The 23,630-nt window shown below is 36.9% G+C and overlaps 2 protein-coding genes across 11 annotated transcripts in view; one reads left to right on the top strand and one right to left on the bottom strand.

Moving 5' to 3' along the window:
* The first annotated feature begins 88 nt into the window (after positions 1-88).
* LOC139962546 (dynein axonemal heavy chain 5-like) overlaps positions 89-23,630 on the top strand; it is an 83,924-nt gene continuing 60,382 nt past the window's right edge. For 9 of the 10 annotated variants that reach the window (XM_071962643.1, XM_071962642.1, XM_071962641.1 and 6 more), the window contains exons 1-27: positions 90-788; positions 4,904-5,055; positions 5,656-5,829; positions 6,556-6,760; positions 7,040-7,267; positions 7,954-8,128; positions 8,540-8,785; positions 8,952-9,200; positions 9,772-10,045; positions 10,753-10,873; positions 11,053-11,357; positions 11,885-11,969; positions 12,133-12,334; positions 12,666-12,793; positions 13,200-13,322; positions 14,551-14,698; positions 15,218-15,611; positions 16,362-16,582; positions 17,064-17,356; positions 17,822-17,997; positions 19,011-19,167; positions 19,776-19,988; positions 20,644-20,757; positions 21,547-21,678; positions 22,389-22,498; positions 22,832-22,928; positions 23,304-23,478. In XM_071962643.1, coding sequence (XP_071818744.1) covers positions 243-788; positions 4,904-5,055; positions 5,656-5,829; positions 6,556-6,760; positions 7,040-7,267; positions 7,954-8,128; positions 8,540-8,785; positions 8,952-9,200; positions 9,772-10,045; positions 10,753-10,873; positions 11,053-11,357; positions 11,885-11,969; positions 12,133-12,334; positions 12,666-12,793; positions 13,200-13,322; positions 14,551-14,698; positions 15,218-15,611; positions 16,362-16,582; positions 17,064-17,356; positions 17,822-17,997; positions 19,011-19,167; positions 19,776-19,988; positions 20,644-20,757; positions 21,547-21,678; positions 22,389-22,498; positions 22,832-22,928; positions 23,304-23,478 — 5,443 coding nt within the window. In that variant the 5' untranslated portion in view covers positions 90-242. Of the gene's footprint in view, positions 789-4,903; positions 5,056-5,655; positions 5,830-6,555; positions 6,761-7,039; positions 7,268-7,953; positions 8,129-8,539; positions 8,786-8,951; positions 9,201-9,771; positions 10,046-10,752; positions 10,874-11,052; positions 11,358-11,884; positions 11,970-12,132; positions 12,335-12,665; positions 12,794-13,199; positions 13,323-14,550; positions 14,699-15,217; positions 15,612-16,361; positions 16,583-17,063; positions 17,357-17,821; positions 17,998-19,010; positions 19,168-19,775; positions 19,989-20,643; positions 20,758-21,546; positions 21,679-22,388; positions 22,499-22,831; positions 22,929-23,303; positions 23,479-23,630 lie in introns of all 10 variants that reach the window. The other variant, XM_071962635.1, reaches the window with a different exon arrangement.
* The window catches only part of LOC139962548 (kinesin-like protein KIF25), a 90,341-nt gene continuing 69,184 nt past the window's right edge, over positions 2,474-23,630 (bottom strand). The window contains exon 16 of the mRNA XM_071962646.1: positions 2,474-2,483. The gene's annotated coding sequence lies outside the window, so the exon portion shown is untranslated. The remainder of the gene's footprint in view (positions 2,484-23,630) is intronic.

Below are 23,630 nucleotides of genomic sequence, written 5' to 3'. Positions count from 1 at the left end.
TGCTCACTGACCTGCGCAGTCAATCGTGTCCGCGCTCTCCCAGTACGTACACAGCTCAGGTGGATAAACTTTTCACCCCGGTTGTTAGTGACAACGGTAATCAAAATGGCGGCCCACATAGTCCTTACGCGACACAACCGGCAGAATATTTGCAGCCCCAAAATATCGTAGTTTACTTGCTAATATTTATCACTTTGTTCACAAAGTGAATTTAAAGTAACAATTCTCGAAAAGCAGCAAATATGGATGAAAGACATTGGTGGATAGCGACCAAAATCCAAGAATCATTCCACATCGGCGGGTTTGGTGACAATCCTACGCTACTGGAGGATTTTCTGTGTGAGCCGCAGACCCTCGAGCTAATAAACCAGTTCCTAGGAGCGGGAGGAACAAACAAGTTATTCTTTTACTCTGATAGACCTCAAAGTACATCCGTTAATCCGTCCGGACTTCAAAGCACTCGACAATTACATGTCGTCAATTCTTTGGCTACATTAAAAGGTGTAAATATTGAAGAAACAACTTGTCTCTATTTTCTGAGGCATGATGTATCTTCTGAAGTTGACCCGGTCCGTATGGAGAAAGACATTTTCTGTGGGGAACTTAGACATAGTGTACTTGATAATTTGAATACCGTTCTGTCCGATATCTTCCTACCATTACTGAAAGCTCAAAAAGATTGGGGCAAATGCAGTTACGAAAATGTCAACCAATGTTTAACAAACTTAGAGAGATATGCAGGTGTCCTTGCTGAAACTGTTAATGTTCCAGCATCTGCTAGACAACAGGTAGGCCTACTGTTTTGAATCACAATTTGCAAAAATGCAGTATCAGGGTTCCTTTTCTTTTTTCAAACAATAAATTTTGTAATCTCTCTATATGGATGCTAATTTACCTTTGAAGCTAGTACAGTGAATAAAATGTCAATCACAGCTTAGGCAAGCATTTATTGAGGATGTATAGTAAAGGCTTCGTAATTGACGCACCTTCGTACTTGACGCACCTTCAAATATTACTAGCAACGATACAGCAGGCAACCTAAACTTTTTGCAGTCAAGCAAAGTTACATATTTCATAAGTTTGAATCCATTTCAGCTATGTGCTGACCAAATTGTTTTTTTTCTAGGCATTAGACATTCTCCCCCCATTTTTCACACTTTTTGGCATTTGGAAATCTTACTCCCATAAACTAAGCAAAATTACCTCAATATGATACCACCACTCTCTGGGATCTGAGCTTAAAGGCTCAGAGCATAGCTAACAGCATCCAAAGTCAATGGATGTATACTTAGGCCTACACTACAGTTACTGAGTTAGCTTATCAACGAATGTGTCAATTTAGGTGTATGAAAGAACTTGACACGACGAACTACACATGTATGGAAAACACAAACAGTTGTGTGATTTGGATTTTTCCTTGATAGACATTGTTGATCAAATCCTTAAAGGGTGTGAAGACTCGGGCACAAAGATACGTCTCATGCCGGTAATCTGGCCTTTAAAGGCATTGAAGACTCGCCCCAAACATCGTGCAGCCTCTATTAAAAGTTAACTTTCCGTTGCTTGCAAGTGAAGTTTTTTTCTTGTCGAGCGCTACAAAATGCAGACAGTAATGAAATGTGATACCTTGTTATCTTTTATCTGGACCTGAGATGTCCATGGCTGCTATGTACACTGTGTTGTGGGTATTGACGGTAGCTGCATGTATTGACTACACTTCTGTTACACCCCCATTCGAAACTAGTTCAGATTACCGGCATGCGACGTTTCTTTGTACACAAGTCTTCACTCCCTTTAAGCTATCATAATCCTAATCAGTAAGTGGAATACTAATGTCACTAACTGCCATTTGTGTGAAGTATTGCAGCTTGGTGACTTGATTTGATGGCTGTTATTTGCATATATATGCATGACATTACCTGTGAAATAAAACATTAAGAAATATCATTCATCTTGGCTTTCCAAATTCGTTACTTGAACAGGGTTATAATCAATGACTGGAGCCAATAACCTTTGATTACTTTCTCAAAGAGCAAAGTTGGCAGTAACTCTTTGCCTAAAATTTCTGATTTTAAAATGCCTTAGATGACTTCATTCCACTTTGTGAAAGTTTGCACACCAAAGCATGAATGTTTGATTGTAAAAGCATGTTTTTTTAATTGTACACCTATATCATCAGTGCTGGGGAAGAGTTTCATTTAGTCATGTTGTGGTGAGTACAGCTTTCCAGAGAAAAAGAGAAAACCTATGTGCAATGTGTACTCTGCATTAACTTCTGCATGATGTAGATAACTATATAGCATTGGTGGTTCCCTGAGTCAGTTCACTCATGAAAAATGTATTATAGCAACAACAAAAAGTGTCACTAGTCTATGATCCAAAAACCAAAAATGGGGGGGGGGGGAAGGGGTGGAGCCAGAATTGTATTGAGCCCATCAATAATCAAAAGCTAAGTTAAAGTTTGTGACCCTTACTTTCAGTCAGTGTGTTGATTTTTTGGGGGGAAATATTTAAAATGCAGATTTGGGTCCTTAGTCCTTATAGTATTGATCTCATGTAAGGGCAATTTAAGGTATCATACTGCTGCAGAAATTGTTAAGGAATCATTTAAACAAAAATACATATTTTACTTGTCATTGTGGTCATGCTCAAGATCTTCAGTGCCTTCCCCTCCCATCCACACCCTACCCTCCTTCACCTCAGTCAAGTTTCAATTTACCACTATTGTTTGCTGGTTCACTGAGCTCAATTTGTTTCTTCTATAGTGGCTGACTCAGTGTACTACCATATTTCTTACAAAGTATAAATAGTATAAATGTTTTATCTTGCAGCATTTAGCAAACTGTGTACATATTATTTGTTCTTTTCCTTTGCATCTTGCATAACCCAATCGTTAGCAACTGTAGTTTCCCATTTTTCTTGTTCTTTCGAGTTTTCATTTTGCTTTTCTCATATATATTCCATACTTTCAGTTCTTGATTCCATACACCCTGATCAATACTGTACATGTACTCCATTATCTTTATTTCTAGAAATCACACTGCAGGCTTGTTTAAAATTATATAATTTTTCTTTTTGAAGTCTGTGCATTCCAACGATATTATTGAAATTTGTCATCTCCTTTCAGTTTGATCTCCCAACCTCTTTAAGTACTGTAAGTCAATTTGTTTGGATTCAGTACAGTGATCCATTCAACACAATAGCAGCATTATTCTCTGTGACTGTCATATCATGGTCAGATATACCACAGTGAAAGTATTCCTCTCCTTTTGTTGTGCTGAAATGTAGGAGGGTAAGAAATTCCTTGGGGCTCAAGTGTTACAGTACAAGCTAAACTGCTATAAATACATGCTGTACTGATAGTTAAAGGGGATATTTGACTACATACAACTTTATAGGTCAGGAACTCTGTTTCTGCATATCTCAGTGGTATTATAAGATCTAGAATCTGTTATATAAACAGTTCTTTGTGGATGTACTGCTGTAGGAATGAGATTTATACTAATCAGTCATATTCCTAGATGTAATGTGGTACTAAAATGAGGATATAAATTAGTTCTAAGTTTTTTTGAATTTACACTTTAAAATTTTTTTATATGTAAAATTGATTTTAACACCAAATTAACTCAAGACTAGTCCTGGACGTTTTCTGAAGAGTGTGCTTTGGGTATAACTTCTACTTATATCAGAAACAATAGCATTAAGTAAGTGTATTTTGTTTTTACATTTATAGCTTAATTAATTAGAAAAGTAGGTTATTTTTTGTTTCTGTTTTTTTATTGTTGTTAATTTGATCCAGTCCTGTTAATCAAGCATGCATGTCTTTAGTTGGAAACTTCCCTGAATTAGGTTCAGAGATGTAGAATCTATTTCCTTTGTCACGGTGATAGTCACCATTCTGTCTGTACTGTATACTACTCCTATTGTCAGTTTATTACCTGTGCAGTACATTGTTTGATTTTTATTCCACTTTGTTCTAATTGTCCTTATGTGTTATCTAACGACTTGTTGTTGTTGTGGAAACATGTGGAGACATGTCTGTGCAGATCCATTAAACAGCTTTGCATGATGTAGTATACAAAGTATCAAACTGTAATTGTGTCTCCTTATAGATTCCCTCCTAAACATTTTGCTTAATATTAATGTTCATATAGCCTACTTGGTAGTAACACTGAATGCAGAGTTAAGATAATGAGCACACATGATTTATACTAGTGAGTAGGTCCGTCGACCAAGTGAAACGTTTTTCATAAAATTTGTCATTACTTGTTGTTCTTAAAATTTGTTCTTCAAACTAGTCATTTGTCACACCATAAAAGAATGTTTACATTATTGGTTCATTCATTATGGTCACTTTTACTTTCATTTGTCACTTAACACAAAAGGGTAAGTTTGTTTGGAATAAGATTTTTACTTTTTAGAAATATTGTTTGAAATTCAGTGAATTAAGTCAGTCTTGGCAGAATTGGATATATATATCTTGTTCCAGTTTTCCTTTTCAAAAAGAATGACCTTACACAGTAATAATATGTTATTTACAAATTTATATATATAAGTATTTGTTTTCATTAATCTTCTGGGCATACTTTAATACTTCAACTTTTAAGTGACATGTAAGTAAGGATTTTGAAAGGACAGTATTAGAAGTTGGAAAATCTTGGAGATCGGATGTATATAATAGTGATGCAATTTAATAGCCCAAGACCTATTTGATGTATGGTATTGGCTATTGGAAACTCATAAAGTGTTTTTCCATCAATTTAATAGTTGTTTTTCAGACTTGTAAAATGCATTAACAAAATAAAAAAATTTGTATGCAAAATTTGAAAAGTATAACATGTAAATCGAGTCTATAAAATTTGTTAATAAAACACCATCATGTTCTGTTACTCTTGTTGTTCAGGTTCTAAGAAGACCAGATAATTTAGTGAGCCATGAATTCAGTAAACACCGAACTACCTCCTACGATCAGGGTATTATTACTGAGTACGAGGCATTGGTTAACGAGTGGATCAGCACCATTGATAATGCCCTTGCAGATGGAGGAGATGAAAGGTACATAGAGAACAACAATAATCAATTATCAGCAATCATTCTCTATCGTTAAAGGAAAATGTCCTGATTTTGTATTTAAATATAAGTGTCTAGGAGCTTGGTGTAGATTCTTTAACATTTACTTTTGCAGCTTTAGTTTGTCTAGCTTAAAACTTTCACACTTTAAAGCCAGCCATTGCTGATAATGGAACAGGTTAAAAGCATAAGTGTAAAACAGTTTTTTTTTTACAAATATTGTTCTTGATGTATATTAAATAGACACCTGTTACTAGTGATTAATGGCAGGGCTAGCACCTATGGTCAGGTGGGGTTCGGGTGGGAGGGGAGGTGGCAGGGGAGAGGGAGGGGGAGGTGGCAGAGAGAGGGGAGGTGGGAGTGGGAGGAGAGTTCTGAATTCTACTTGCACAGTCATTCATGATGCTGTATAATCTACATTCCATTACCAAGAAGTAATATTGTGTTGATTAACTTGAGGATGACTCATTTATAACTTTTTAACTTCCCTTTGAAGAAGAGCTATAGCTGTGGCTTTTTCTAAGGTAAGAACAAGATTAAATTCAAATTTGGATGGAATACTAATCTCTGATCTATATTTGCAAGGTTCATGGACCCTACCTCTGGACCACTCTCCGAGTTGGACCGATGGCGTCGTCGTCAGAGAATGTTGTCCAGCATCATGGAACAGCTGAAGGGAAAGGAATGCAAGATGGTGATTGGTGTGCTCATCACTACCAAGTCAAAAGTGCTCAAGAAATGGAAAGCCATCGATGCTAGGTAAATGTTGATCGTTTGTTATTTATTTGTACCGTACTGTCAACTCTTGGCTACACCCAGAATATCTTAATCAGAGGAACATTTAGCTTGGATACATTTGTTACTAAAAGCCTTTCTTAGGCATTGGACTGCTCTCCACATCATACAGTAACTGTAGTATGCAGTGATTTTATAAATTTATAAACTAAATTTGTTGATACTTTTCAAGCACATTCGGAATGAACACCTTGTCCTTTGCATTACTTAAACTAGCTCGCCCTCTTCTTCTTCTTCTGCTCCATGGTCATCCTCTCTATTGGTTTGTTTTTATGAATTGAAGAAGTAGAGGGAATGACAAGAATATGCATAGTAGTAAAGAAAGGACAAATATGGCAAAATAGGAACCAGAAGACAAAATATAGGAAATTGTAAGAAATTTTAGAAGGTATAAAAACTCATTTAGGATAATTAATTTGGCTCTAGCACTGTTCTTGCCAATGATGTCTCTGTTTCTTGAAAATTAAAAGACAATTGATGGAATGAGGCAATTTTTACTTGAGATATATGTTGCAAGTTAAGCTACGGTACAAATTAACTGCTCCAAACAAGTTAAACTAAGGTACTTAAATTAACTGCAATGTATACCTGAAATAAGTCACTTGATCTTACTAATGAGAATAATTTTATTGGGCTCTCTGTGAGAACATTAATTACCATGTGTTCCCCCTCCCCTTCCCCTTTCTACAGCATAACTGATGCAGCCAATGAGACCAAAGATAAGGTTAAGTACCTGGAATCACTGAGAAGGTACTTTGAACAGCTGTACAATGGAGCCACGCCCACCACCATGTTGAACAGCGCCCTCCCTGGTCTCATGAATAATGTCAAACAGATGGACTCCATTTCACGATTCTATGCTCGCAGTGGATATTTGGGACTACTGTTTGTAAAGGTGTGCTCTATTTCTTTTTCCTTTTTTGTTAAGAGGAGGACAAAAAGGCTTAAGCTATGATCAACTTGTAGGCTACATATTAGGGATATTAACATATTACCATCATGTTTCATTGATACATGTGATTGGTGGCTGTTTGCAATATACAAGAATGTTACATAGTTGTTGTTAATATAGAATATACCAAGTAGGCTAGTAATGCATAAAACTACTGTTCTCACGATAAGGGATATCCTAAAGCTCAACTTTTCACTACTGATTTATTATTTCTGCATTCAGATCACCAACCAGATTGTAAACGCCTGTAAAGGATATATTCAGAGAGATACATTCTCTCTGAACCAGGAAGATATTCTCTGGAAGGTACTCTTTGAAGAGATTCGAACTAAAGTTAACAGCAGCGAAGGTCAACCTAGTAAAACAAGAGCAAGCCGAAGGAAAGATAACAAAGACGTCTCAGAAGATGAATCCCTCTTTGGAAAACTGAAAGCTTGTGTTCAACTTTATGTGAGTTTTCGATTATTTACAGTTGAGATATATAAAACTTTGCTTTGAAATTCATTACGATTCATAACATGTTTGATAGCTTTTTTATTGTAGCCCAGTGTTTCGTAAAACACACAACCTGCATCTGGCATTTACATATGTAGACATGACTTTGTAATAATAGTTTTCTAAAAATCACATATTAGAACTCTAGACTTTCATCGTCTTGCTTTGCTGAAGCTTGGAAGAAAAGTTGGCAAGTTCTTAAAGACTAAAACATTTGTATAGAAATGGCAGATATGTATATATCTATATATATATATATATATCTTTATATGGTGAACTAAATATGCTTTTGCATTTCTTTTCAACTTACTATGTATGGGAACAAAACAAAACCTATAACCTCATCAGCAAAAAAAGTTTACATAATATAGCCCAGAATTTTTTTTATGAACTGGATGGTATAGCAACATGACTGTTATAACTTACTCTCCCTAGCATTATATCAAATCCCAAAAAGATTTAATAAAGGTCTTAATTATTTTTTCATGATGCATGCTATACTCTTAGCATGCTCCTAGCATGCCTAGAATGCCTCTCCCCCTACCCTAAGAAGATTAAAAGCTGACTTTGTTCATGAATGTAAAAAAAGTGTCTTTTTTTGTTCTTTATTTCCTTCTCTGTCCATGTTTTGTTTCACACAGGGTGCATACAAAGATATGGTTCGTAATGTCCGAGACAGCCTTGGAGGTGTTTACACCCTAACGACGTTCCCTTCTATTAGCTCCCTGGGTGCACCGACATCAAGTAGACAAAACAGATCACTCGCTAGGGTTGGGGCTTCACACGGCAAGGCATCAAAAACACCTTCAGTCGCAGGTAAAAAATGAGGTTTTAGACATATTAAAACATTTCAATTTTCATTAAGGTTTAAAATTTGAATGACACAATAGCATAGCCTATTACTGCAATCAAATCGATAAGTTAAACATTTACACTGTTGGCAGGAAGAACATGAAATTTGTTTTATATTTCGCTTTTCTTTAAAAATAAATTAAATCCTTTAAAAACATAACTTTTGGTTTAAGTTTTAGTTCTCATCACATAACAAAACTGCAGATGTAAACTCAGTTAGTTTCCATCTTTAGTAAGTACCCAAAACTAATGTGGTTACGGCTTCTGTTTGGGAAAGAAAGATGTAAACTTAAAATAAAATAAATTTGTAAATCACTTTAAATCATTCCTTATAATGAGGTTAAAACATATCACTGCTCTTCTCATATCTATCAGGTGAATCAGAACATGGCATTTCTTTTGCCGACGAAGAGTCTCTCTTTGGTCATTTGGATACGTTCTGCTCTCGGCTGAGACAATTACTGGAAGTCATTCACACATTGGTCCAGTACGGTAAACTGGCCCAGAATGCAGAGGGCCTTCCTCGTCCACGTAAAGATGATTTGGCAGTGGATGAGGGGTCCATCGATGAGCCCCTGGATAATGTGACTCCTGGGCCGGTACAGAGTGAAGGGGACCAAGGTAGAACTTCCATTGTTTGTCTTTAATATTTAAAAATACTCAAGTGCCATCTTTAAGTTTTGAAGCTTTTAGACTTAATCTTGTTTGCATCTTGGGACTGTACATCACTCAAAGGGAATGAAATGTACTTGTTCATGTCTTATTAAGTTTCCTTTCAATTTACCAGTGAGCTCCCCGCTTGACCCCAGACCACCCCTCAGCCCTGTCAAGACGTCATTTTCTCACTTGTCTGGTATTCCTCCGATTGCTGAAGAGGAAGAATTGGGCCCTGACTCGGACCAAAAGGAGGATAAAACAGAGGGCAGCATACTCGCTGATGATCAGAGCGTTAGTGATGTTACTTATCATGCTGATGAAGTGCATGACTTGGTTAGCACGACTACTGGACTTTCTTCCCAGAATGCATTGCTTCTGAGTAAGTTGAAAGTTCATTTCAAGCAACAGTGAACTTTTTTAATATCTCTAGTATAGTTACGAGGAGACACTATTTTTCCTGAGGTTAGCATCACTTGTTTACACATATCAGGGTATGTAAAGTTTTAAGAGACGAAAGAGAGAGAGAAGAGAGAGAGGAGGAGAGAAAAATAGAGTTAGCATTCGAATTCAACATGTATCACATCACTTATAAATCTTCACAATTTATGACATAAACACCTGTGTACTATGTCAGCACATTTCATCGGTTATGTCAACTCAGCACCCTGGTCAGTTGAGTGAGGATTGGGATTGAGAATTGGGATGGGTATGAGTACTTCTCTTTAATGGAAATGTTTGCGATGTTACCCATTATTGTTCTCAACAGTAAATCTGGGTGACAATTGTCTAAACACAAACTCTTTGCCGTCTTAACAAATGACCCAATTTCACAGGTATACGTAGCCTATAACTGTTTTTGACCCTTGAGCCATAACTTAACATTCATATTTATAAGGAATTCTGTTTGCTTGTCTTCTTTGAATGTTCTTCTTCTTTCTTTTGTTCAACAGAGAAGCTTTACAATGACTTAAAGGGTGACAGAGAAGGTCCCAGCTTGACCTCTATCATCACCGATCACATTCACACCATCAGGAAGCTGCTCTCGGAGAATGTGACCACGGCCATTATGTTAGACGTCGAGAGCTCAGACAAAGACAAGTTTGATTTTGTCTATCAGGAGTTTCTGACTACGGTCCAACAGCTGGAGATGTATCTCTGTGCTTACATTCATGCAATCTTCCTGAGAAAGATGAAAACACATGAAGCACTTAATGTCCTTACAAGGTAAACCAAGCTCTTGGTTTGGTTAACAAAACATTTAGCCTTGAGAAATAATCATTTGATGATAACATTTACTTTCAGAATTTAGGGGGGGGGGAATGGAGCTAGTTAGCAATTTGAGGGGGGTGGGTGGGGAGGTTTGGGGCCTTTGAATGTGCAATACATCACAGAGGTTTGAAGCAAATGCCCTAGCATTCTCTTACCTGGCTTATTTAAGTTACTAACAGGCTGATTTTAAAGGGTTACCCATTGGTCTACTCTTGGACAACAACTACTTTATATGTTATTTGAGGGACAAGAAATGTATTTGCAGTAAATGAAGATGGATAATCTTAAGAGATGGTGCACATAGTCCATTGTACAGCCAGCAAACTTCTTAAATTCAGCCTCGTATTAAGGTTAGAACTTAATTTTGATGTCCACCTGCTTTAAGCAACAAAAAAATGTCTCAATGGACAAGCAAACTAACCTTTGAGGTTGCCCATGACATCAGTCACTTTATCAACATTAAAACCATTTATTGTCAGATTGATTATTTAACTTTGATATTTGTACATGCCAACTGTAAATGTTCAAACTAACCTCACAAAAAAATATAGCAAGATTTCTGAACCCTTTAATCCTTTCGTTGAATGCCCCAAGTTTTTGTTACTGACTGATCACCTTTTCTCTCTTTTCTTTTCTTGTCTTTGGGTGTGTTCTTTGTTCAGGTTTGACCCTGTGATGCATCGTCAAGGAATGAAGAGAGTGGTTTCAGACAAATATGTAGATATTTTCATAATATATGAGAGCGATCTAGAAGCTGTCAAAGATATGTATGAGCAGCATAAGGTAAGCACAGTCAATGACATGCTTTAACTTCTTTAATAATTATTGATATGATTTATACACACTAAAATGACAAAATTGTCCATGTTAATTTACCTTACACTGCATGGACTTAATAAAAGAAAAATTCTAAAGAAATGATGTTTTGTAAAATTGGTCCAAATAAATTTTTTTCTCCCCAGAGTGACCCTCCGTTGGTTAGGAACGCTCCTCAGGTCGCAGGGTCAGTGCACTGGTCACGTCAGCTCCTCCAACAGATCGAAGAACCGATGAAAGTCTTCCGAGACAATCGAGCCGTCAGTCATTTACGAGATTACTTGCGCATCGTCAAATTCTATAATCGCATCGCGACTGCCTTGGTGACTTTCGAGAGTTTGTGGTTGAACCAGTGGAAATCACAAATTGACTTGGCTAAAGTCGGACTGAGATCACCGATATTAGCAGTCAACCCAGAGACCAGTGAGGTCCTGGTGAATGTTGATGAAAGGTAAGAAAATTTTAAATATTTTTTATATTTTAAATATATTTTTTAAATTATTTTTATTATTTTTAATATTTTAAATATAAAATTGTAGGTTCCTTAGTGAGATATGATGGTGTACTGGTATAGTTTAATATGATTGATATTCTATCAAAATTCATACTGCAACATTATGGAGTGGACAGTACACTGAAGTTGCTTGTTGGCAATACCGCCAGCTCTGACTTCACTTATAGAGAGAGGCTGAGGTAGTTTTTGAGTTTTTTGAGTTTTTGAGAAGGACAGGGTGGGGACTCAGAAAGGTGATAGGATTTATCGTTATGGCATCCAGAGATGAAATTTAGTTCAGTTATAGACAGAGGCCTGGGTAGGCTTAGAAGTTTTGAGAAGAAAGGGGTGGGGCTGTGGAGGGAGGTAGGATTTACAGTAATTGCATCCAGAGATGCAAGTTTTACGGTTTATAGAAATGGAATTACATATTAATTTTAATATTCAGAAAAGCTAATCTTCCCATCAAATTTTATATTTTGCAGAATTCTTCAGCTTATGCAAGAATGTCGGTGGATGCACAGACTGCAGATTGAGGTCCCACAAGCGGCAATAGTAATATCCAAACAGGTAACTTTCGTTATTTTACTTAACCAATACTTTAACAAAAATCAGTAAACTTGTTGAGTCTTCAAATTAGTTGTAAATCTATCAATAATAAACCTCCTCCCACCCTCCACCCCTACCTCCAAAATGCACATAATGTTCAATATTTTTTTTAAATTTCTTGCAGGAGCAGAGATTTAAGAAGTATAACGACCACCTTCAGCTCTGCCTTCAGGAGTTGGGTCAAATTCGAGACGACATCAGAACGCCGGTCCAAAGTCTCTTTGCGTCTCACATCGGTCAAGTTCACCAGGCTCTCCAGCCAGGCTTGACTTCGATTGCCTGGAATTCTATGAATATTGATGCATTTTTACACCAGGCTCATGCAGGTGAATTGAATTGATATTTTAATTTGTACATTATTGATATAAGAGCCTTTGTTGATTTTGTTATTAACTGTGACAACAATATAAAATAAGGAAATACCCCAATTTCATTGTATCGTAAAAATTTATGTCTCTCTTTCTATCTATTGCAAACTTTATTTGGGAATTTTGATGAGGTCTACGGTATTGATTTAAACTTTGTTATTTCATTGTGAGTGATAGCAATTCGTATTAATTTTGTCACTCTTTTCTATATTTTTCTTCTTCAAAATGTTTTATATAAATCTGAACTTATTGACGAGATTTAAATAACTGCCATTTTGTATTTCCGTAGCTAATGCCAAACTGAGAGAAACCGTTTCATTGGTCAATCATGTCATCGATACCAAGATAGAGTCGAAATTGAAAGCACTGAGGGAGCTCTTTCTGTTTGACATGAATGCAGCATTTGAGAGATCTTGGGTAAGTTGATGTAAATACTTGCTTTTTATTCGTGCATCCTTCTCAGTCATGCATCATTTAATTGAATTTCTCTGATTTCTGAGATATATTTTTTTTTGCCACCCTTTTAACTTTGGGTTTCATCCAAAGCTAGTATCGCCTTCCATCTTTACATAACGGCACCTCCTCCTCCCCTTAAATATATCTATCTGTAGGGACAGTCATGTTGTAAAATACCATTTCACGTCATTTCTAGAGGGCAGTGTCTGCGATGGTATAGTTTACAAGATCATTTTTGTAGCAAGCAGAGAGCAGTCAAAACAAATTTTTGCAATTACTGTTGCTTTTTCATCTTGTTTTTGTTACAAAGAAATCCCAGTTTCATTCAAATATTTTTTTCTTCTTTTTTTGTTGTATTTCTCGGTAGCCTCCTAGTGATTTCTCTGTGAATCTGGTGGAAGGAGTTAATGTTAGATCGGAGCAGCTTAAAAGACTGGTGGAAGAGATTCAAGAAGCTGTCCACGAAGTCGTTAACATTCTTTTGGGATCGGTAAGATTCTCCCAGGTTCTCCTTAACCTACATTACTCTAAAAGGAAAAAAAATGTCTGTTGCAAATTCTTCAGAATGGAATTCATTCTCATATGGTAATGCTGGTTATCAACAAGGTTTAGTAAGTATGTTCAGCATACTGTACCAATACCTTTCATACTCACAGCTTTGACTAACCAAGATAAATTAAATTTCTCGTTGGTTTTCATTATTCTTGAAAGAGCTACCAAATTTATCAAAATGCAATCATTTTCTTGTGATTAAGGAAGTTTTAGTAGGCATATTGAAGATACTGTTGCAACAACATTCACAGTCATAGCTTTGCCTAATTAATAGAAAACACATATTCTGTATGTTTTTCATTATTTCAAAAACCTCGGTCACAAAGTTGATCACCATGGAATCTATTCTCAGATGATCATGTTGGTTATGAGCAAATGTTAGTAGGAGATATGTTGAATGTATTGCCAAAAATATCTCTCAAATTCAGAAAGCTGTTTGGTCAATAGTAGGAAGCTGAGGAGACTACAGCATCAGGGCAGTCAGTTTGCAAATGTGATGGATCATGTAAATTATTTCCATTGTTCTACGAAAGTCACGCAGGTACTATCTTGGTAATGAAAGGTGTTCTTCGTTTAGGAATCATGCCTAATGGTAGTGTTCTACCTCTTGCATAACTTTCTTGCCTTTTCCACAAATCCATGCCACTTGCAGACAGGAAGGGTCTATTCGAACATCCTCGCTGTTTCGTCATTATTTTAACCAAGAATTAACTAGTGTCTTGATCTGTACTAGCCATCGATATTTGAATGAACACCGTTTCACTTTGTTGCTGTGTGCTCCACCGTCCTTATTCTTATTCGTATGCTTATACTGATATTTCTTTGAAAGCACTAATCACTGGCTAATAAACCAAGTGATATTCTGGAACCACAATAGAGAGACAAAAGATAAATTTTGCTTGTTTATATCATTTTCTTCGAGTCTCCACACAAAGAACATCATCTTCTATGCTCCACATATTTTACACAATAGGCATAGGCATGCTGATCTGCAGAGAAACTCATTATTGTCTGATAATGCTGCAGCTTTGCTGCAAATGATTTTGCAGCTGCTGCATCTTTTCTTCCTTGACTCTATCCTGCCTACACCGATTGAATTCTTGTTACGCAATTAAAGGAGAGTGATTAATTAGGCCTATGCCCAGGGTTGTATCTTTTATTTGCAGAAGAAACCTGTCTCCAATGTGAGTCACACCCTGTCTGCATCCTCCAGACGGTCTACTCCAAAAGTGGCTTTGTTCACCCCCAGGAGTGGTGAGACAGTCAGCAGTGAACCCAGGAGCGGTGAAAATGTGCTCATATCCGAACTTCTGAGTAAGTCACAAACATCTGCAGATTGCTGGTTTAATAATGTGAAATTAAGGTTGTTAAGTATTCAGGGTCAAATGTGCTTGAAAGTATAGTAAGGTTTACTCATTTTCAAACTTAAACAAACCTTTTACTGCCATTGTCCCCTCCCCCTCCCCCTCCCCTCCCACATTCAGAAATGACATTGTACTGTCTAAAACTGGACATTTCTATTAGTCCAGGAATGAGTTAGAGCATCTGAACCCTATATTTTTTGAAAAGTTTTATTGATATAAAATAGTAAGATATGTGGAAGTACTGATGATCTTTTATTTACATGAGTTGAAACATTTCATGAAATCGTGTCTGGTTGGTTTCATGAAATATTTTACGCAACATGAGAAGAGATGCACTTGGCCAGATGATGGTTCTGTCAGCTCATGGTACCATCTGCTTCAGATGTGAATTACATGTACATCCTCCCCATCAAACTTTCACCACCCCTGTTAACTATCTGAATCACCTTATATCTATTCCTTTCTGCAGCTTATTACTCGGAGCTCGTGTACCACGCTGTATTGTCCTCTGTTTGCCGGTCACTCATCACTTTAGCAGAGGCAGCGGGATGCGAGGGAGTTCTTGAAGAAATTGCTACCGACATTCGCAACTCCCAGATGGCATCTGGCGCCATCTCGGAAGAGGAGGAAGAGGAGGATGAACAGGGAGAAGAGTTTGATGAGGAAGAATTTGATGAGAATGAAAGGTCTGTTTCAAGATCGCGGACCAAAAGCCGAGCTAGCACTGCAGCATCCAGTCGTTACAGTCATGAGAGCAGCGTCCGGAGTGAGTCATCTGCCAGTCGTCACGAATCTTCACGCATGTCGTTCTTGTCCGACATGTCTTGGACCTCTGAGAGGGTTCATGCCTCTACCCATCTAAGGTAATTAATGACTTATTAATTAATTTTTATAGTAAACAATTATCAAAAGGCAAAACTTGACCTCATGCCTCTGCCGACTTCAGGTACTTATGACTAATACAAAAAAAGAAAATTGAGAAGGGACAATTTGATCTGTGTTTAGTGTTGTTGATAGGTCCTATTAAGCTGTTTTGATCATTGGAGATATAATAGAATTGTAGATTCAGTGCATAATAGATTGACAAAATTAGTATTTTGTAATCAGATTACTGGTTTTAATAGTCAGCCATGTTGGCCACGAATCATGGCATATTTAAATATGTTACACGCCTTCCATAATACTTTCTTGGTGGTTTCTGTCCTTTCCAAATTATTTCACAGACGTTGAGGAGTTTAGAACTAGACAATTGAATATAATGTTTGTTGAATATAACATGAGTTACTGTTCACTTTCTTGCATTTATTAGTTAATACTGGTGACCTTTACACTTATTTTGACATTGTATTTGAATAGCTCAAATTAGAATTGCACCATTAACAAAGTTTTTGAGAATGAGTTGAAAAGGCATTTGCTATCAGATAAAATGAAGATAACAAAGTTCTTTCAAACTTTTAATTAGTAGTTTCATCTCAATTTTTACTACCTTTGTGTAAGATATGTTGCCTTTAATTAAGCTATTATTATAGTTTGTATTCTTCTTCATGTCATGAATATTCATGTATCGTAAACTATTAAAAATAAACTTGATTGGTTGTTTTGTTTCATAACAGATTTGAAGTTGCTGTGAAGTTTGCTATTCCTAACATCATAATTGAACCTACATTAGACCATGTGAAGAAATCCTTGACAGTGATCGCAGAGTCCATTCTGAAGACTACAGACAAAGTGACCTGGTGGGGAGGTGAAAGGGTCGGGGAGTCTTTCCTCTTTGACATAGAGCAAGAGGTTGCAGTAAACAGCACTCTGAAACAACTAAAGAGAGTTGTTACAGGTGAGGATGCAATGTTATTGTCAAGTACATTAGTAGGGTCTGACCATGCAATGCACAGAGGGGTAGGGGAGGGGTAAGAGAAAGAGAGCACTGTCTGTCAGAAAATTAAGTCTGCATATGTCTTTGCCTTTCTCCTTTGACCCCTATCATCCGTTTCATATTTCAGCAGAACAGATGTGACCAGGACTTCTTCTATAATGATATAGGCCTACCTTAACAGAGCATTGTTTTATGTGTTGTTGGTTATTTGGTAAAGGTACTTTCTGTTATCTGCCTATGAGGAACACTTTGAAGTCTGTGCCTCTGAAAGTCATGTCTCTGAAAATGATATCTTTAAATCCCTGTATTTTTGAGCAATACTGTTAATTGAGTGAAACAATAGAGGCATATGACCCTTGTGCCTCTCATGGACCCTGGGAAATATTCAATTTATCAAGCTTAATTAAAAACCCCGGATAAAACTTGTTCCCTTATCTGACAGATTTGCAGCAGACCGTCGACCAGCACCTGTTCCACTTCCGCTTTTACGATTTCCTTTGGCGGGATGACATGTACGGCACTTATTATGACTTCATCAGCAACGATCCCGGTACGATGACCATCAAGAGGGAAGTCGAACGACTGCTCCACATTGAGAACAAGATCAAGGACGTCCCAGATATTTTACCCGTTGGTCCGATCTGTCTGGAGACGAGACCCATCAGGGACGCCCTCTATGGGTTTGCAGTTCAGTGGAAGTCGCAGTATGCTCAAGTGTTACACGAGGAAGCCAAGGTTTATCTCTCTACATTATTACATAACTATTAGCAGATAATCTTTACTTTTCCTTAACATCAGTCTCTGGAAAGTTTCAAAATTTGTGTCACACTCATGAAGATAACAAATAATGATCACTTATGGGTGAAGAAATGTAGTACTTTTATTTTAGAAAAAAAGGAAAATGCTATATCCTTAGTTTTGAAGTCAAGCTTGTATGTTACAATGGTGACTACCCACATACAAATAATAGAGAGAAATACTAGGGTCTTGGAGGAGGGGGGGGTGTCTTTTTTACAAGAGAAAATCAACTAAAATAAGATAACAATTGCATTGTGGTCTTTTGGAAAATATCCTTGTTTACCAAAGAAAAGAAAAACTAGAGGTGGATAAAAAACAACATATTTTTGATGAAATGTTTTTGATGAAATTATAAATTCTGACTGAATTTTAATCCATTGATACTATTTCCCTTCCACACAGAGGAAGCTGGACAATGCATTGTTATACAGAGCCAATGTCCAGAGCAGACTGCAGGCAGATGTAACAACACTTGATCAGCTTAACAGCACCCTCACTCTTCTGGAGGAAGTCAGAGACATGGAAAATAAAATTGATGGTATCTACCTACCAATTGAGACCATATATGACAACTTGAGGTATGAACACTCTTAGCTTTTAGAATATTTCATTTTTTTCCGATGATAAATTCTTTCTTTACACCAGGGTTTCCCTAACTTTATCCCCCCACGGACCCCCTGTGGATGTCAGAGTTGTCCACGAACCCCCAACTTTTTGAGACACGATCTGAGTCATTATTATACTATAACTGCTTCGTAAAAGATCAAGTATCACATGCACGGTACGGTACTACTATGGCAACATATGCCTATGGAACGCAAAAAGAGTTTGTCGATAGGTACTTTTGTACATTACTAAATTATATGATGTATCAGATTTTAGTTCAACAAAAAGTACTCTAGTTTTGACTTTCAGAAACATCACACGAACCCCCTGGGATGGACTCACGCACCCCCTGGGGGTGCTGCACCCCAGTTAGGGAACCCCTGCTCTACACAATTTTGTCTTAGAGGGACAGTCAGCATTTCATTCTAGTTTAATGAAAGTTTGAGAGATGTACACGGCACTGAGCTTATCAACAAGAAGATATGATAGGTTCAAGTAGTGCTAAGAAATCTTGAAGAGAAAACTGAAAAAATATTCCATTCGTAGTTTTATGGTCCTTCTTTCGAGGTGCGGGTTGGCGGTCTTCAGTGAGATGTTGTGTTCGTAATGCAATACATACAAAATCAGACCTTTTAGTTTACTAATGGAATTCAAGTGCACAGTTCACATTCTATTGGTTGCTGGTTTATTTCTATTAGGCCTGAAAAAGGGCATAAACAAATTAAACTTTCCACTGGTCGTATTATTAATGTTTTATTAATTAATTAATTTAATTAATACAAAGTTCAATGCTGCTTATGCACTAAAATAATACAGGATAGAGACTGGTATTTACATTTTGATAATATTTTCATATATTGCATAAATTACAAATTTACAGTTTCTCTGTAAATTTCACAAGACTTTTCTGTCCTGATATTCTCTATGCGTTTATTACACATCACATAACCTTCTATCATATCATTGTATGTTGATTTTGTTTCAGGAGTTACAAGTTGCGTTTGCCTCGAACAGAAGTTCATGAAGTTGAGGCTCTGAGGGACAGCTGGCAGATGGTACTGGATTTAGCCGAGGAGTGTCGTGTTCGCCTCTTGAGAGAAAAGAGAGGAGCCTTTGAACAAGAGTTAGACAAGCAAGTTAAGGTACGCTAAATGGCTCTTTATGAAACCTGATATTATCCTTTATCGGTGGAAAGCTCTGATGTAGTAATATAATTAAACAGTGTTGCCTGTATAGCTTTACAGAAGAAAAGAAGGGCCAGGAAGGGAGCATGTTGCAAACCAAAGGGGAAAAAAAAAATTTATATTTTATATGGGATAATTTTTTATCACCACACAAAAGAGTCTGGCCTTGTTTCAGCTTTATCACTGATTATGCTTTTGGGAAATGAATTCCCTCGGTTGTATTAGCAGACAGCTATTCTATTAATTGTTAGCTTTTCTAGGAAGAGGTTGTAAGAAACCATATTAACTAGGACTATTATAATTCATTCCCCATATTTTAGCCAAACCAAAAAACAATGTATTGTTATAGGACTATCATCTTTTCTAACCTAGTTGTGCCATACAATTGCACAAACTACACACCTATTGTTACTTAATCTGCAGGGCTTTTGTTTTTCAAATTGTGGTTTAACTAAATCAAGAAAAATGCTTTCAATGTTTAGATGGTTTTAATGCATCCTTTAGGGTTCATTACATTCATTTCTATAGATAATATTTAATCTCTGAATCATGTCTATATCTTTCAGCTGTTTGTAGTAGAGGTCATCCAGTTCCGTAATAGCTTTGACTCTCAGGGACCAGCTGTCCCAGGAGTTCAACCAGCAGAGGCGGTTGCTAGGCTTCATGAGTTTCAGGAAATTTTCAAGCTCTACGATTCAAAGAGGAAAACTTTGGATTCTGTTTCAAGGCTGTTTGGAATTATTTGCAAGCCGTTCCCAGAACTGGACAAAACAGGAGAGGTAAAATTTAAAGCCTTTTTTGTATCTTGTTTTCTTTATAAGGGGATAGCTACAGGGCCAAAAGAGGACCTAATGACAAATAAAAATTAACTCCTCTAAGTGTACCTTTGTCTTGCTTTTGTCTCAACTATATAAATTATTTGTTTTAGACAATTTTTGGCTGTTGATATCATTAGTTTTTTTGAAACACTTTCTGGTAAGTTCTTTTTTATCTGTTCTGGACATGTTCTGACATCTTTTTTGCTGGTGAGATAGGAATGAATTCTGATAAGTGGTGTTGCCCTCATATCAGTCTGTATAAATCCACAAATGTTAACACTCAGTGATTCTTGGTATATACATAATACAGACCTTGTTATGCAGAAGAATGTAAGGAGATCTGATGTCAATGACAGTATCCTATTGAACTCTCCAATCACATTGCCTATTTCTGTTTTGTTTGCGTTGGTATATTCTTTTCAGCTGTGATGGGATATGATTGACAAAAACTTGAATTTCAAAAATACCAAATTGCTTACTTTGCACAGGATATTTTCTTAGTGATACTATTCGATTTATATTAATGTAGCAGAAAATATTAAATATTAAAATTGAATTGGACTTTGTATCAGTATAAAGTTAAAATATTCCTCGTTTTTTTCTATCATTTGTTTAGGAATTAGATCTTCTTGGTCTTCTGTACGGACTTTTCCAGAAGTTTATTGCCTTTGATGGTCAGTTTAGAGACAGACTATGGGCTGATGCTGACTTGAGCAAGTCTAACAGTGAGGTAATTATGAAGCAATAATAAATCAGTAAATACCAGAAAATATCCTAGATCATTGATAAACCTCTACTCATCTTGTACATATCCCATGTTGTGTGATATGTAAAAGTGAAAAAGGAAAACCTTAGTAAGGTTTTGTGTAGTTATTCAATATGACATTTCTCCCTCCTCCTTTCCCCTCCTTGTTCCCCTCCTTCCCCATGATATTCCTCTACCCATCTTCATCCCATGTTTTATGATATGTAAAAGGAAAAAGGAAAACCTTAGTGAGGTTTTTTGTGTAGTTATTCAATATGACATTTCTCCCTCCTCCTTCTCCCTCCTTGTTCCCCTCCTTCCCCATCCTCATTCCCCCTCCTCCTTCACCTTCCTTGATCCCCTCCTACTTCTCCTTGCCCTCCCTTCATACTTTCATCTTAGGGATGCATAAATTACTAGTTCCATAATTTTTAGTGCATATGATAAAAAGTCATTTTCTCTCTGTAGACAACTATTCTTTTTCAAAATAAAATAAATCTGTTAGCAAACTGCTTATCCACTAGAGAGCCTGTGTAATAGAATGTGTAAAAGTAAGTTGGCCTGACGTTTCGATCCTAGCAGGATCTTCTTCAGAGGCTCTGAAGAAGATCCTGCTAGGATCGAAACTATTCTTTTTCACAAGAATATTTTTTAATACTTGAAATAGAGACATGACATGATAACCAGCCACAGAGACATATTGCATTTTCCACTTTTCCACATCTTCTGGATGTTGAATTAATCCCCCATTATTCCTAATCCTCTTCATTTAAGGTGGAGACGTACTGGGAGGAGTGCCAGAACCTTCCATCTAAGCTCAAGGACTGGGATGCCTTTAATGAGATGAAGAATTCCATTAAATTCTACCTGGATGTCTTTCCTATCCTTCACAAACTTGCATCTAAGGTAAGAATAAACAAGATATGATGAAAGGAAGTCTGTTGGATTGTATAGAGCCAAGGCTTCTCAGTTATTTTGCCACAGGGGCCAGAGAAAAAGAACCTTGGTTGGATGAAATGGCCCAACAGAATCAAACTCGCACTAAACCTAGAGTTTGAGCAATGTGCAGGGTAAGCCGGTAGGGTCAGCCTTGATGTCCTGCCTACAATAGTTAGTGCAAGGGTGGTGTGTCGAATGTCTATTGAGAACCCCAGTTGTAGAGAGATCCACATAGAAGGTAAATTTATATTGATTGGTTTCGTCATCTGGAAAATGTGAGCAATGTTGCCAGGGATAGATTTATAGCTGACGTTTGACCTCAAATATGCATATAATATAGAGGCGCTTCACAGTGAAATTTACCATGTAAGATGTCACGTTTAGAGGTCTTTAAAATATATTTTACTAATGATAGTGTATCCTTAAAGAGGTTGGGAATAAAAAAAAGCAATAGCACACTGGGAGACTGATACACCGATTAATCACATTTCCTCTCCTCACCATTAAAACTCAAAAGTATTGTTTTAATAATCAGATAAAAATCAATTATTTATCCCTTCACCAAATGTTCAATGCTTTTTACCCTTATCATTCATTCCCCCCTTCCCAGTGTCTCACATTGTAAATAATGATACCTTTAAGTCACTCCTCATTTCTGTTACTTTCATATCTTTCAGGAAATTCGAAATCGTCACTGGCTTCAAGTTATGTCCGTTACTGGAAGTTCTTTTCAGTTAGAGGCTAATGTCTTCAAGCTTTGTCATATTCTGGATGCTGGGCTCATTGAGTGAGTAAATAGATAACATTCTTAAAACTTATTAAAAAAACTTAAAGTAATTTTATTTCTAGGCTAATTTGGATGATATCAGTGTATTTTAGATTTGATTTGACTGATTTGTTTAATTACTTGATTGATTTACTGTACCTTTATCATGACACTTTAATTTCCTATCATCAATTCCACTATTATTTGTTATCACTTATATTCCACTAATATGATTAATATGATACTTTTGTGTACATAATTGTATTGATTATTGGATGTTATTGATGTAGTTTAGAGTTGATTTGCCAGATTTATTTAATTATTTGATTGTTTTATCATCACCTACTTCCTCAGACACCAAGTAGAGATTGAGGAGATATGTCACTGTGCCAGTAAGGAACTGGAACTTGAAGTGAAACTGAGGATTACAGAGGAAGAATGGACTGAACAGGTAAAGAAATCAAGAAATATCAATCTATCAACAGCAAATTAGGGAAGGGGATGTGGCTAGGATGACAGACATGGTATCTATGAGGAGCTTCTCCTCCACTCACCTTCTCCCCGGCCTTTCCCCTCCCACCGCCTCCATCTCTCCCCTCCTCCCCCTCCTTACCCTCACCCTCCTTTTCTCTCCTACCCCTTCCTCTCCCCTCCTCCCTCTCCTTCTCTCCCCTCCTACCCTCTTCTTCCCCTCCCTCTTTTTCTCGCCCTCTCTCTCCCCATTCCTCCCCAAGAAGAGGGAAAATCCTCTGTCAGCACTTGATTGAAGTTATAAACTAAATTTACATGTGAAAGTAACGCCATTAAATCAATCTTTCATTACTAGGTGTTGATGTTTGTCAACTACAAGAACAGAGGACCGATCTTTCTAGAGAAGGACTACTCCGAACACCTCCTTGAACAGTTAGAGAATGCTCAGGCCATTCTGGCTAACATGCTGACATCTAAATATGTAGGACCGTTGAGAGAAGAAGCTGCAGGTTGGGCAGAGAAACTTAGAGGTTAGTATTCAAATAAGTCGTTTAACTGGTCGGGCCAATATTCATGACAAAGCTGTCCCAATTAAATCTTGAGAAAAGATTTATGTCATACCAGTTAATCAAGAACAGAAATATGACTAAATTATAACAAAAAATATGACAAAGGGCAAAAA

The sequence above is a fragment of the Apostichopus japonicus genome, chromosome 21 (genome assembly GCF_037975245.1).
Source record: "Apostichopus japonicus isolate 1M-3 chromosome 21, ASM3797524v1, whole genome shotgun sequence".
Classification (NCBI taxonomy): Eukaryota; Metazoa; Echinodermata; class Holothuroidea; order Aspidochirotida; family Stichopodidae; genus Apostichopus; species Apostichopus japonicus.
This window is presented reverse-complemented; position numbering and strand designations above follow the sequence as displayed.